The following is a 13,497-nucleotide window of genomic DNA, read 5'->3' on the forward strand; positions in this document are numbered from 1 at the left end:
AACCTGTGAGTTGACTGCGGGCCCTCCGGGCAGTGACTTCAAAGGATTTGTTCTTAAGATGTGTGAGGTGTTGCCTGGGATTGGCAGTGCAGGCCATGAATGTACGAGCTTTGCATGTGCCAGCTCTGTGTGTGTTGACATTCTGTGCATGTAATGCAACTATAAGCAGTGCCTGGACTGAGACAGTTTTGGCAAGATGTGTGGGGCGAGGAGGAGAAGGGAGGAAGCAGTGAGTAGTGTAAGCACCTCTAAACAACACTTATGAGGTGTCCATAGGATGTGTGTGTGTGTGTGTGTGTGTGTATTTTATCTGTGTCCTTATTAGTCCACAGAATTCTCAACTGCGACACAGGAGTGAATACAATCTACATAAGACTGGTGGTGATAGTATATTGATCGAAGAACTCCCTCGCGGCCGAGCTAAGAAAGCACAGTCCGCTTGAGGACCGCAGTAGCTAGGCACTTTGATACCAGCCAACCCCATGTTACCCCTAAGTCATGTTGGCAGAAGTAGGCTCTGTTGTCAGATGTAAACAGCACAGTTTCAGTGTACAGTAAAACACATATGTCTCTCTGCAGAGGACCACTCTTCATGAGCCTACAGACCACACAGACAACATCAGAGGTAGGTGTTAGTAAATGCTGCTTTATTCCATGCAGAAGATTGGAGCAGGTGAAGCAGAAGCATTTATACCGTGTACACCTGTCCAGGTAATAGAGAGAAGAAGAGAGAGATGGTGAAAACAGCTCAGCTATGTCTGGAATCAAGGGAGAAGATAGGTCAATGACTAAAGTCTCTCTTGCAATGTGCAACGAGTGAAGTAGAATGAATGGCAGACATGAGGGAGCTGGTCATTCAGGCATTACTCTCGAACCTCTTCCCTCAATGAACTTCCCTCAGGGTTTGTAAGGCTTCAAGGAGTTGACTGTGTCGTTCCAGCCAATGGAGAGATAGCTGTCCAGGTTGTCACCGGCCAGGGCCACGATGCAGGAGCCGTCGTAGTCTTCCTTCTCGTAGAGGCGCCAGGCTCCCTTGGTAACTTTATGAGAAGAGATCATGTTGTTCATTTCATAAGAATTCAGATTTGGGGTGGGTGATGTTAGCGTGGTGGCTTTGCCTCCATAATTGATGTGCTCATAGACGGTGATCTCCGGATCCCTCAGTCCCCCCTTCACCACACGCACTGAGGAGATCGCTTCAGAAAATTCGCCCAGAGAGTCGCAATCCCCCTCCTGGAACAAAGCAAAATTCCCCTTAAAGTCCTTCTCTTTAAAGACGATACAGGGGTTGCCACTCACTCTCAATGACTTGGCCCGCTGCAGGAATCCCACTGATGACAAATTTGGAACATCTTGTTTGACAGGCCCAGAAGATGCGCCTTTGCAGCCCTCTTCAGCGAAAAAGTGGATAGTTGTCATCCTGGACCTTTCTGTAAGTGCTTAAAGGCAGCAGACTCTGGTGCTTAGGCGCTGTGAGTGTTGTGGCTCTTTCTGGTCACTCAGGTGAAGGACAAACTGGTCTCTCTCAGTCGGTGTGACCTGGAGAAGAAACAGCAGCTGGACTCTCAGGCTGTTCTGTAATGGATAAAATTGTGCATTCGGTTAATATGAAATGACAGGGTCCGTGTGATTGACACAAGCGTGTCTCCATAAAGGATCATGTTAATCTACACAATCTAAAGCTGGAGCATTGTCATAACTCAAATACTGATGAGGAAAACTCATTTCAAAGACTGACTTTAATTCTGGTTTGTTCATTTGCTTAAAAAGATGTGCACATGACCAACGACAAGCCAATCATTCTACCAAAGCAGGTGAAGGGGTTTTGGCTGGTGGAAACCACTTACAGGTTCTCAAAAAATCCTTCACCACAGGTTTGGTAAAACATTTTTTTAGATAGGATTTTTTCAGTATAAAACATATATATATATATTTACTGCTCTAGCCCTGAACTTGTAAAGAAGGCCATAGATTACTTAGATGACAGTTACATACGGTATATAACCAACATAGGCCCTTAGCACATGTTTGTCGGCCTTTGTCAGAATAGGGTGTGTTTTTTAGCAATGACAACAATAGACTTTGTGGAATGCAGTTGATGAAAAGGGTTAAAGTGTTGTAAATGTGTATTCCCTTTAAGGAAGGCATGGCTTTCTGTCCACCTTCAACTTGCTGAAGCTGTGCTCATCACTGGACACCCACATACTCTCACAGTTTCACTCTTCCCAACCAGCCCCACTTACTCCATTCCCTGCATCCTCCTGCCTTTCGTCTTGGGTGACCTTAGCACCCTGTAACCTGGCGAACTTGGCGAACCTCACTTTTTTCAGTCAGATTGCGCTAATCCCAGCTCCCAAGCAGTGCCCATGCCTTGCTCACCGCAGACACACATGTATGCTCCTACAATGTGGCACCTTGGACCACAATGAGTTAGTGGGCACTCCTGTCCTCTAACTCTTCCTACTGAAGCTTTGCACCAGACAGGATGCAGGTCACAATGTTTCATTTCATGGGTTATTGTGTTTTGAACATCTCATTGTTGACTCTTTACTGAGCTCTGTACTGTTTTTCCTCTTTGTTGCACAAATTGAATCCCTAATTTATAACCGACAAAGCGACCTCGCCTGTACTGGAATGTAAATGTCCTTTTCTGGCAGATCTACAGACATAGCCTTTGTATAATGATGCCCCTCGCAGTCCAGGGCACGCACAAAGAGATGTGAGGTTCCTGCATTTGGCTGTGATCAGGAAAGACAAAAGGTGAGATTCACCTCAAGGGTTCCCTTCACCTTCATAAACCAACTGCAGCCCCCCCCACCATCTATCAAAGGGCAATGCTTCAGGAAGTTTAATCAGCACCCCATTGCTATCAAAGTCTTCATTTTATTTCTAAAGGGAGCCCACTCACTATCCTCCTCACTTCAGTGTCTGGCGTTGCACCCTCAAGCCACAGAAATGTGTGCAGTGCACTTCCACTCTCCGGGGAAGTTGTCCTGGACATCCATGTTGTGACAAGCCACAACCAGAGGTATCCAAAATGGATCCTTATGTGCCTTTATATTAATGTCATCCAAATTGAGGATTCATGACACGTCCACTCCAGCAGTTGGAGAACCTCCTTCTTTCCGTGTGCATTATTTACTCAAATATTTATCTCACACTGATATGCTTTTGTGGTTACTGCTTCCTTCAAGCACAGCCTCAAGCTCCCAGTAGAGGTGCCATTCAGTCACTTTATGCTTCCAATCCATGGCCTGATTATCTGACCTTACTGGTAGCCTAACAGTGGACAGACTCTTTCCCTGATTCTAGGGCCTATCACTATCTTTGTATACAAATTAAGAAGCTTCTCTCTAGTCTTGCATCCTCAAATTGCACGCTGTCTCAAAAAGCATCCTCTATATTCTAAATCCGGCAAGAAAAATGCACCTATATTTAAAATATCTAATTGTTGCTTCTCCATTTATTCTTACAAATGGTCTTTATCCTTCCTTTCTATTTTCTGCATGAATGCTGTCTCTGAGCACAGACTTCTTAAAGTCACATGCATGTTTGCTGGAATATCTTTAATTGTATTTCTGAATATTGCCCACAACCCATAACAAATATCAAAAATGTTCTTTCTTTAAAACTCATACCCTGCAATTTGCCAAAACCTAATCACCACAAGCCTGTCACCTTACCCCACCAACCCTCTGTTAGAACACACATAATACCCTCCCCCAATAATGAACACAGTGAACTACTATAAATATAATCTACCTCAAAGAAACAGTGCTTAATTTGTGCCAGTGTTTTCCGGTGCTTGGCACCAGCACTTATTTCATAACACATATGTAAGGCGGTCTATTATATGGTGGAGCTGTCATTGCATTTCTTGAAAAAAGATGAGCAAATTGTTTAACATTTACAAATACAATTAAAACAAAAATACCAGGGAACGTAGGCCAATTCTAAAGCTTTGGATAACCTAATACAGTTCAAATTAAAACATCCGTACACTGTAATGGCTATTAGGGGTCGTTGGCCCTGGTATTTGGGAGGGACGTAAAGTCGGACAAGCAGCAGTGGGATCTTGGGAACTAGCTTGGGTCTTGGCACTTATTATTGTACAAATAAAGCACTGAATGAATGCATTGAATGCTTTGATTGAGCACCGAGGTCGTTTTGCTGCTCTGCCCTACGCCAATTTACAAGATACACTGCATTCCTGTTCTTCCAGCCAGCGCCAGTGCACAAATTGGAGCCGAGCGTCAATGCAGGTATCCATGTGCCATGGTGCAAGGGTGTCTGTGTTGTTGGCATGGCTGTTTTTGTGCAGGAAGGGGCTCCTTCCTGCACAATAACGAGAGGTGCTTTCCTCATCCTATGTGTGCTGCAGAATGCTGCACATCTGAAAAGAGGAAAAAACGAGGAGAAATGTAAGGATTGTTCCTCATTGTGCCTGCTCTGGAGAGGCACAAGATTTAGGCGCTGCCCCAGATTTATGCTATGTTGTAAATCTGGGGCAGCGTCAACCACTTGGGTGTTAAGTGGGAATGCCCAGAGCAATGTCCAAGGATCACCTCTGTGATGCAGTGTGAGCCAATGCAGTGACCTGCGCTGCGTTGCCTTACACCATATCTACAAGGCCATGTCAAGTCGCGCAGGGTGGATATGGGACTGCACTGCGAGCCACTGGAGCCTAAAAAAAGTGCCACTTCTGTGGCACGCGAGAGCTTGTAAATAAGTCCATGGATGTCCAGTCTGTCTCCGGGCTTTCTTTATGCTTTGAATCAATGAGCTGATTGGCTGACCTTGTTGGTAGCCTAGCAACAGACTCTTCTCCTGATTCTAGTGCCTATGAAAAGTTCAAAATAATATTGTTATCTTCACATGCAGCAACTTCTAAATGTAGCCTCTCCTCACACCCCTGCAACCTAAAAACACCTAATCCCCTCAGCTCCTCTACGAACCCCACCAACCAGCTGCCTGAACTCACATACTCCCTCCTCAAGTAATGAACACACTGAACTTCTATTGATGGAATCCACCACAAGGAAACTAGAATGAATGGTTTGCTTGATTAATCCCAATGACTAACACTTGATTAAACACTAGCCTGTGGCTGTGGCGCAGCGTGCTGCCTGGCGCGTTTCAGCGCCTCATCAGGGGTAGTAAGCACTATATATAAATGCAATTACTATACCCTGGCAATCTGTGCTCACCGTGGGATGAAGCAGCAACTTGGCTCTCAGGCTGTGGGTCCTGGCTGTTTCTGGGTACTCTCAGCTGAAGCAGGAGCTGGTGTCTCTGGCTGAAAGAGCACTTGCAGTCTGGGTCAGTCAGAGAGTACCTGAAGATGTCTCTTTCTCAACACCTGTGTGTTTTTATACTCTCTCAGTCCTCTCTGACACTGCAGATGTGGGAGGAAGAGGAGGGGCTATGTTCCCACCCACAAACCATTACTGAGAAATCGATTTAAATTCCTTAGAAAAGGATGATGTCTCTTTTATGTACTTTGTAATACGGAAATGATGCTAAAAGCATTCCCTTCGGTAGTTTTAAGAAAAAATTCACTAGAAAAGTGATTTCAGAATTTCCACTGAGAATATACTGAATCAGTCAGTCACAGCGTCTTTTACCAAATAATCTTTGCCTGACTATTGCAGCCATAAACCTTACAGTATGAATACATCCTTCTGATGCTAAAGTAAACACATCAGCATTCTTTTAAAGATGTGCCTAATGAGTATTTGTTTCAGCTCTTCATAAGCACTCACAAGCAGGCTGAGTACATACACATAGCAGATACGTTTCTTTATCCAAAGCACATAAGCAGCAGAGCTCCTCTGTGCTTGAACACAAGCCAAAAACCCTTTAACAAGTTTGAAATGGGTATAATATGGTCTCAACTGTAAGACATTATGATTTTTTGAAAACAAGTAGATATTTCAATGGAGCTGGGGTGCAAACACTAAACGTAGCTCTCTTCTTAGTGATGCTTGCAAAGTAAAGCAAACTCGGTTGCAGGCTATTATCCCGAGCACAGGTGAGATGACATTGCCTTTCTATGTCACTCATTAAACAAAGAGACCAATTCCTATTCGTTTCCTCCAAGAGGTTGTTTTAGGGGGACAGCTCCTCACGAGTAGCCAGCTGTGAGTAAATAGATGCTATCGGGACTCAGCATCAGTCTGCACTTCAGCTACAACATGACCCACTTCTCGTCAAGTTACTGCTCTGGAACCTGTCTATAATCTTAAACAGTGACCCCATTAATTTGTATTTTTGTTTTGAGAATCCAGTACATTCCCCTCTATAAAGTAATAACCATAACCAAGTACAAAGTTCCTTTTGGGCCGAAAAACCGATTATGCTGGGGATGAAGACAGCATTTACTTCAACTGTCCAGATGCATTTTCAATTTGATAGATGTAGATGTTTTTTTGGATTCATTTTTTATGGGGGGCATCGGGCAGCCCCCAGATGGAGAGATTGTCTTAAAACATAGCAAAGCATCCCTTACACAGGCAAAGAATAGCATGAAATAACATTATGTCCTACAGGATCAACTCGGTTGCTATAACATGAGCCAGAATAACATAAGACTTGTCTGTGTTGATAAATATGTACATCTAGGTGTTTGCATCTGGTCCATGGACAAGAGAAGTTTTCACTGGACTTCCTGTGCTGATTCTGCTGTCTGCTCTCTTTATAAGGGAGGTTCTTGCTGCTCCTGGAGAGGCTGATCCTCAGCTGGTGCTCTGGGACATGATACAGCTTTGGCTGATCATTTAAATCTTATAGGGCGTTCAGGGGTTGATTCTGTACTTCTGCGTCACATAAATGTAACCACTGCGAGGTGGAATTGAACTTATCGACCATGGACCACTATGATATTTTATTACATATGTGGACCATTTTCTGTTTTTGACTTGTCTTCCAAGCTTTTTACAAGAAGTGCCATTAAAGTGTATTTATGGAATAAATCAAACTGTATTGACATTTGGCACATGCACAACTCTTGACCTTACCTGCTTTTCCTTCTTGTCTGGTTTCTCAGTTGGAGCTACTGAGGCAGTGGCAGAAGGGAGGGAAAGGCAGCCTTGCAGACATCATAGCATAGCACGCCATAGCATGGCAACACATAACATGAGGACTAATAACTTAATATAGAATGGCATGGGAGTTAGCATTTATGTATGTATACGTCGAGGAGCGCTGGGCAGGGTCAAAGATAAAAAAACAGTAAATGAGTAACTGTTGGGAAAGCTGGGTTCTGAGAGTTGAAGTAAACTGCAACTTCGGTGTACCATGTTGTTTATAAAGGTGTGTGGGAAGCTCTCTTCTAAACTGGAGCAGGGTTGTGACAGTCTTCTTAGAAGAAGACATGTTGTTCCAGATACTTGTGCATAAATGGAAAAGTTATGTTGTCTTGTTTTTCATTCTTGAACTTCTGCTTCTCCAGTTTGATGGTGTCCTGGCTGTCAGTGTGCCAAAGGTGTAGGAGGCTGGCCTGGTTTGTAGTGGGTACCAAGGGGTACTTACACTCTGCACCAGGTCCAGTTATCCCTTATTAGTGTAGAAGAGGTGTTCTAGCAGCTTAGGCTGATAGAAAAGGGAAGCTTAGCAGAGCAGCTTAGGCTGAACTAGGAGACATGCAAAGCTCCCACTATACCACTGGTGTCATATGCACAATATCATAAGAAAACACAATACACAGATATACTAAAAATAAAGGTACTTTATTTTTATGACAATATGCCAAAAGTATCTCAGTGAGTACCCTCAGTATGAGGATGCCAAATATACACAAGATATATGTACACAATACCAAAAATATGCAGTACTAGCAAAAGGAAGTAATGCAAGCAATGTACAGTCACAATAGATTGCAATGAGAGCACATAGGTATAGGGGCAACACAAACCATATACTCCAAAAGTGGAATGCGAACCACGAATGGACCCCAAACCTATGTGAGCTTGTAGAGGGTCGCTGGGACTGTAAGAAAACAGTGAGGGTTAGAAAAATAGCCCACCCCAAGACCCTGAAAAGTAGGTGTAAAGTACACCTAAGTTCCCCAGAGAGCACAGAAGTCGATTTCTGGACGAGAGTACCTGTGGAACAAGGGGACCAAGTCCAAGAGTCACGACAAAGTCGAGATTGGGCAGATGCCCAGGAAATGCCAGCTGAGAATGCAAAGAAGCTGCCACCGGATGGTAAAAGCTGTGGATTCTGCAAGAACAAAGAGGACTAGGAACTTAGCCTTTAGAGGATAGATGTCCCACGTCGTGAAGAAGCTCGCAGAGGTGTTCCCACGCAGAAAGACCGCAAACAAGCCTTGCTAGCTGCAAGGGTCGCGGTTAGGGTTTTTGGATGCTGCTGTGGCCCAGGAGGGACCAGGATGTCGCAATTGCGTGAGGAGGCAGAGGGGGCGCCCAGCAAGATAGGGAGCCCTCACAGAAGCAGGCAGCACCCGCAGAAATGCCGGAACAGGCACTACGAAGAGGAGTGAACCGGACCTCACCCGAAGTCACAAAAGAAGATCCCACGATGCCGGAGGACAACTCAGGAGGTTGTGCACTGCAGGTTAGAGTGTCGGGACCCAGGCTTGGCTGTGCACAAAGGAAATCCTGGAAAAGTGCACAGGAGCCGGAGCAGCTGCAAATCACGCAGTACCCAGCAATGCAGTCTAGCGTGGGGAGGCAAGGACTTACCTCCACCAAACTTGGACTGAAGAGTCACTGGACTGTGGGAGTCACTTGGACAGAGTTGCTGAGTTCCAGGGACCACGCTCGTCATGCTGAGAGGGGACCCAGACGACCTGTGATGCAGTCTTTTGTTGCCTGCGGTTGCAGGGGGAAGATTCCGTCGACCCACAGGAGATTTCTTCGGAGCTTCTAGTGCAGAGAGGAGGCAGACTACCCCCACAGCATGCACCACCAGGAAAACTGTTGAGAAGGCAGCCAGATCAGCGATACAAGGTTGCAGTAGTCGTCTTTGCTACTTTGTTGCGGTTTTGCAGGCGTTCAGAGCAGTCAGCGGTTGATTCCTTGGCAGAAGGTGAAGAGAGAGATGCAGAGGAACTCTGATGAGCTCTTGCATTCGTTATCTAAAGAATTCCTCAAAGCAGAGACCCTAAATAGCCAGAAAAGGAGGTTTGGCTACCTAGGAAGGAGGATATGCTAGCAACACAGGTAAGAGCCTATCAGAAGGAGTCTCTGAGGTCACCTGCTGGCACTGGCCACTCAGAGCAGTCCAGTGTGCCAGCAGCACCTCTGTTTCCAAGATGGCAGAAGTCTGGAGCACACTGGAGGAGCTCTGGGCACCTCCCCTGGGAGGTGCAGGTCAGGGGAGTGGTCACTCCCCTTTCCTTTGTCCAGTTTCGCGCCAGAGCAGGGCTGGGGGATCCCTGAACCGGTGTAGACTGGCTTATACAGAGATGGCCACCATCTGTGCCCATCAAAGCATTTCCAGGGGCTGGGGGAGGCTACTCCTCCCCAGCCCTGACCCCTTTTTCAAAAGGGAGAGGGTGTAACACCCTCTCTGAGGAAGTCCTTTGTTCTGCCTTCCTGGCCCACGCCTGGCTGGACCCCAGGAGCTCAGAAACCTGTCTGAGGGGTTGGCAGCAGCAGCAGCTGCAGTGAAACCCCGGGAAAGGTAGTTTGGCAGTACCCGGGTCTGGGCTAGAGACTCGGGGGATCATGGAATTGTCTCCCCAATGCCAGAATGGCATTGGGATGACAATTCCATGATCTTAGACATGTTACATGGCCATGTTCGGAGTTACCATTGTGACACTGTACATAGGCAGTGACCTATGTACAGTGCACGCGTGTAATGGTGTCCCCGCACTCACAAAGTCCCGGGAATTTGCCCTGAATAATGTGGGGGCACCTTGGCTAGTGCCAGGGTGCCCACACACTAAGTAACTTAGCACCCAACCTTTACCAGGTAAAGGTTAGACATATAGGTGACTTATAAGTTACTTAAGTGCAGTGGTAAATGGCTGTGAAATAACGTGGACGTTATTTCACTCAGGCTGCAGTGGCAGGCCTATGTAAGAATTGTGAGAGCTCCCTATGGGTGGCACAAGAAATGCTGCTTCCCATAGGGATCTCCTGGAACCCCAATACCCTGGGTACCTCAGTACCATATACTAGGGAATTATAAGGGTGTTCCAGTATGCAAATGTGAATTGATGAAATTGGTCACTAGCCTGTTAGTGACAATTTGGAAAGCAAAGAGCAACCTGGCTGGCAGGGTCCCAGGTAACATGGGGGTAACATGCCAGGCAAGATTGTACTTTCCTACACAACCCCCCCTCCCCAAACGAAGGACAATAAGACTAGCCATGACCTGATGAGTCTTCATTGTCTAAGTGGAAATATCTGGAGAGTCCATCTGCATTGGAGTGGGTACTCCCAGGTCTACGTTCCACTGTATAGTCCATTCCCTGTAGAGATATGGACCACCTCAGCAATTTAGGGTTTTCACATTTCATTTGTTTTAGCCAAAGTAGAGGTTTGTGGTCTGTCGGAACAAAGAAGTGAGTGCCAAACAGGTATGGCCTCAACTTCTTCAGTGCCCAGACCACAGCAAAGGCCTCCCTCTCTATGCAGACCAACGCTTTTCTCTAGGGGTCAACCTCCTGCTGATAAAAGCAACAGGTTGATCCTGGCCCTCAGAATTGAGTTGTGATAAGACTGCCCCTACCCCTAATTCAGATGCATCAGTTTGAACAATTAATTTCTTGGAGTAACATGGGCTTTTTAGGACAGGTGCAGAGCACATGGCCTGTTTCAGCTCCTCAAAAGCTTTCTGACAGTTAGCTGTCCACAATACCTTTTTAGGCATTTTCTTTGAAGTGAGGTCATTAAGAGGGGCTGCTATGGAGCCATAGTTCTTTATGAACCTCCTGTAATACCCAGTGAGGCCTAAGAAGGCTCTCACCTGGGTCTGAGTAGTAGGGGGAACCCAATCTATGATAGTTTGGATTTTCCCCTGAAGTGGTGCAATCTGTTCTCCACCTACAAGGTGTCCCAGATAAACCACTTTCCCCTGCCCTATCTGGCCCTTTGAAGCCTTGATAGTGAGGCCTGCCTTTTGCATGGCCTCCAAAACTTTCCACAAGTGGACCAGGTGATCATCCCAGCTGGAGCTAAAGACAGCTATATCATCTAGATATGCTGCACTAAAAGCCTCCAACCCTTGCAGGATTGTATTCACCAGCCTCTGAAAAGTGGCAGGTGCATTTTTCAAACCAAAGGGCATTACTGTGAATTGGTAGTGCCCTCCAATAGTCAAAAATGCAGTTTTTGCTTTAGCATCCTCTGATAACTTGATCTGCGAATACCCTGCAGTCAAATCAAAGGTGCTTAGATACTTGGCAGATGCCAGTGTATCTATTAGCTCATCTGCCCTGCGTATAGGGTGAGCATCAGTTTTAGTTACTTGGTTGAGACCTCTGTAATCTACACAAAACCTCATTTCCTTTTTCCCATCTTTAGAGTGAGGCTTTGGTACAAGTACCACAGGAGAGGCCCATGGACTTTCAGAGTGCTCAATCAATCAATCAATCAATCAAATTATTTATAATGCGCACTATGTACCCGTCAGGGTTTCGAGGCGCTGGGGGGGGGGCTGTGGGGGGGAGGGTGAGCGGTTAGCGGTCAAAAAGCCAGGTCTTGAGGAGTCTCCTGAAGGTGAGGAGGTCCTGGGTCTGGCGTAGTGATGTGGGGAGAGAGTTCCAGGTCTTGGCGGCGAGGAAGGAGAAGGATCTGCCGCCGGAGGTCTTGCGCTGGATTCTGGGGGCGATGGCGAGGGCGAGATTGGCAGAGCGGAGTTGACGTGTGGGAGCGTAGAAGTTTAGTCTGGAGTTGAGGTAGGTAGGTCCGGTGTTGTGAAGAGCCTTGTGAGCGTGGGTGAGGAGTTTAAAGGTGATCCTCTTGTCCACGGGGAGCCAGTGGAGGTCCTTCAGGTGAGGGGAGATGTGACATCGGCGGAGTATGTCGAGGATCAGGCGGGCGGATGCATTTTGGATACGCTGGAGTCGTTTGATGTCTTTGGTTGGAATGCATGTGTAGAGTGCGTTGCCGTAGTCAAGTCTGCTACTGACGAGGGCTTGGGTCACCGTCTTTCTGGTTTCTGTTGGGATCCACTTGAAAATTCTGCGGAGCATTCGAAGGGTGTTGAAGCAGGAAGAGGAGACGGCGCTGACCTGTTTGGACATGGTGAGGGCGGAGTCCAGGATGAAGCCGAGGTTTCTTGCGTGGCTGGCGGGGGTGGGTGGGGGTCCGAGGTCAGAGGGCCACCAGGAGTCGTTCCAGGCCGAGGGAGTGCGCCCGAGGATGAGGACTTCCGTCTTCCTCAACCACTCCCAGTTCAAGCATTTTCTGAACTTCTTGTTTTATGCAGTCCCTGACATGGTCAGGCTGCCTACAGATCTTACTTTCGACAGGCATGCTGTCTCCAGTATCTATAGTGTGCTCACACCAAGAAGTGGTGCCTGGCACAGTAGAAAAGAGTTCAGAAAACTGACCCAGGAGATTTATGCAGTGGTCTTTCTGCTCAGCAGTAAGACAATCTGCTAAAATTACACCTTCCACTAGAGCATCTTGTTCTGTGGAAGAGAAGAGATCAGGGAGAGGGTCACTCTCTTCCTCCTGTCCTTCATCTGTTGCAATGAGCAGAGTGAGATCAGCCCTGTCATAGTAGGGTTTCAGGCGATTGACATGAAGCACCCTAAGGGGACTCCTAGCAGTGCCTAAGTCAACCAAGTAGGTGACTTCTCCCTTCTTTTCAACAATAATGTGGGGTCCACTTTATTTGTCTTGGAGTCACAGGCTCCAAGACCCACACTTTCTGCCCTGGTTGGTACTGAATTAGAACAGCCTTCTGGGCATGCCATTGCTTTTGGAGCTCTTGGCTGGCCTGAAGGTTTTTTCTGGCCTTTTTCATGTACTCAGCCATTCTGGATCTTAGGCCAAGTACATAGTCCACTATGTCTTGCTTAGGAGCTTTTAAAGGTTGTTCCCAACCCTCCTTTACAAGTGTTAGAGGACCTCTTACAGGGTGTCCAAATAGGAGTTCAAAGGGGCTGAAGCCCACTCCTTTCTGGGGTACCTCCCTGTAAGCAAAAAGGAGGCAAGGTAACAGGACATCCCATCTCCTCCTGAGTTTTTCAGGAGTCCCATTATCATTCCTTTGAGAGTTTTGTTAAACCTCTCAACCAGTCCATTTGTTTGTGGATGATAAGGCGTGGTGAATTTGTATGTTACACCACATTCCTTCCACATGGCCTTCAAGTATGCAGACATAAAGTTGCTACCCCTGTCTGATACCACCTCTTTTGGGAAACCCACCCTGGAAAAGATTCCCAGGAGGGCCTTTGCCACTGCAGGAGCTGTAGTGGTCCTTAGAGGAATTGCTTCAGGATATCTTGTGGCATGGTCCACTACCACCAAGATAAACCTATTGCCTGAAGCAGTAGGAGGGTCAAGGGGGCCAACT

The 13,497-nt window shown here is 46.7% G+C and overlaps 1 protein-coding gene across 1 annotated transcript; it reads right to left on the reverse strand.

Annotated features, from left to right (window-relative positions):
- Positions 1–897: 897 nt before the first annotated feature.
- Positions 898–1,419, reverse strand: LOC138288014 (epidermal differentiation-specific protein-like). The gene has a single exon (XM_069229158.1). It carries the CDS (start codon positions 1,417–1,419, stop codon positions 898–900), a length of 522 nt encoding a protein of 173 aa, XP_069085259.1.
- Between the last annotated feature and the right edge of the window lie 12,078 nt (positions 1,420–13,497).

The sequence above is a fragment of the Pleurodeles waltl genome, chromosome 1_1, assembly GCF_031143425.1.
Source record: "Pleurodeles waltl isolate 20211129_DDA chromosome 1_1, aPleWal1.hap1.20221129, whole genome shotgun sequence".
Classification (NCBI taxonomy): Eukaryota; Metazoa; Chordata; class Amphibia; order Caudata; family Salamandridae; genus Pleurodeles; species Pleurodeles waltl.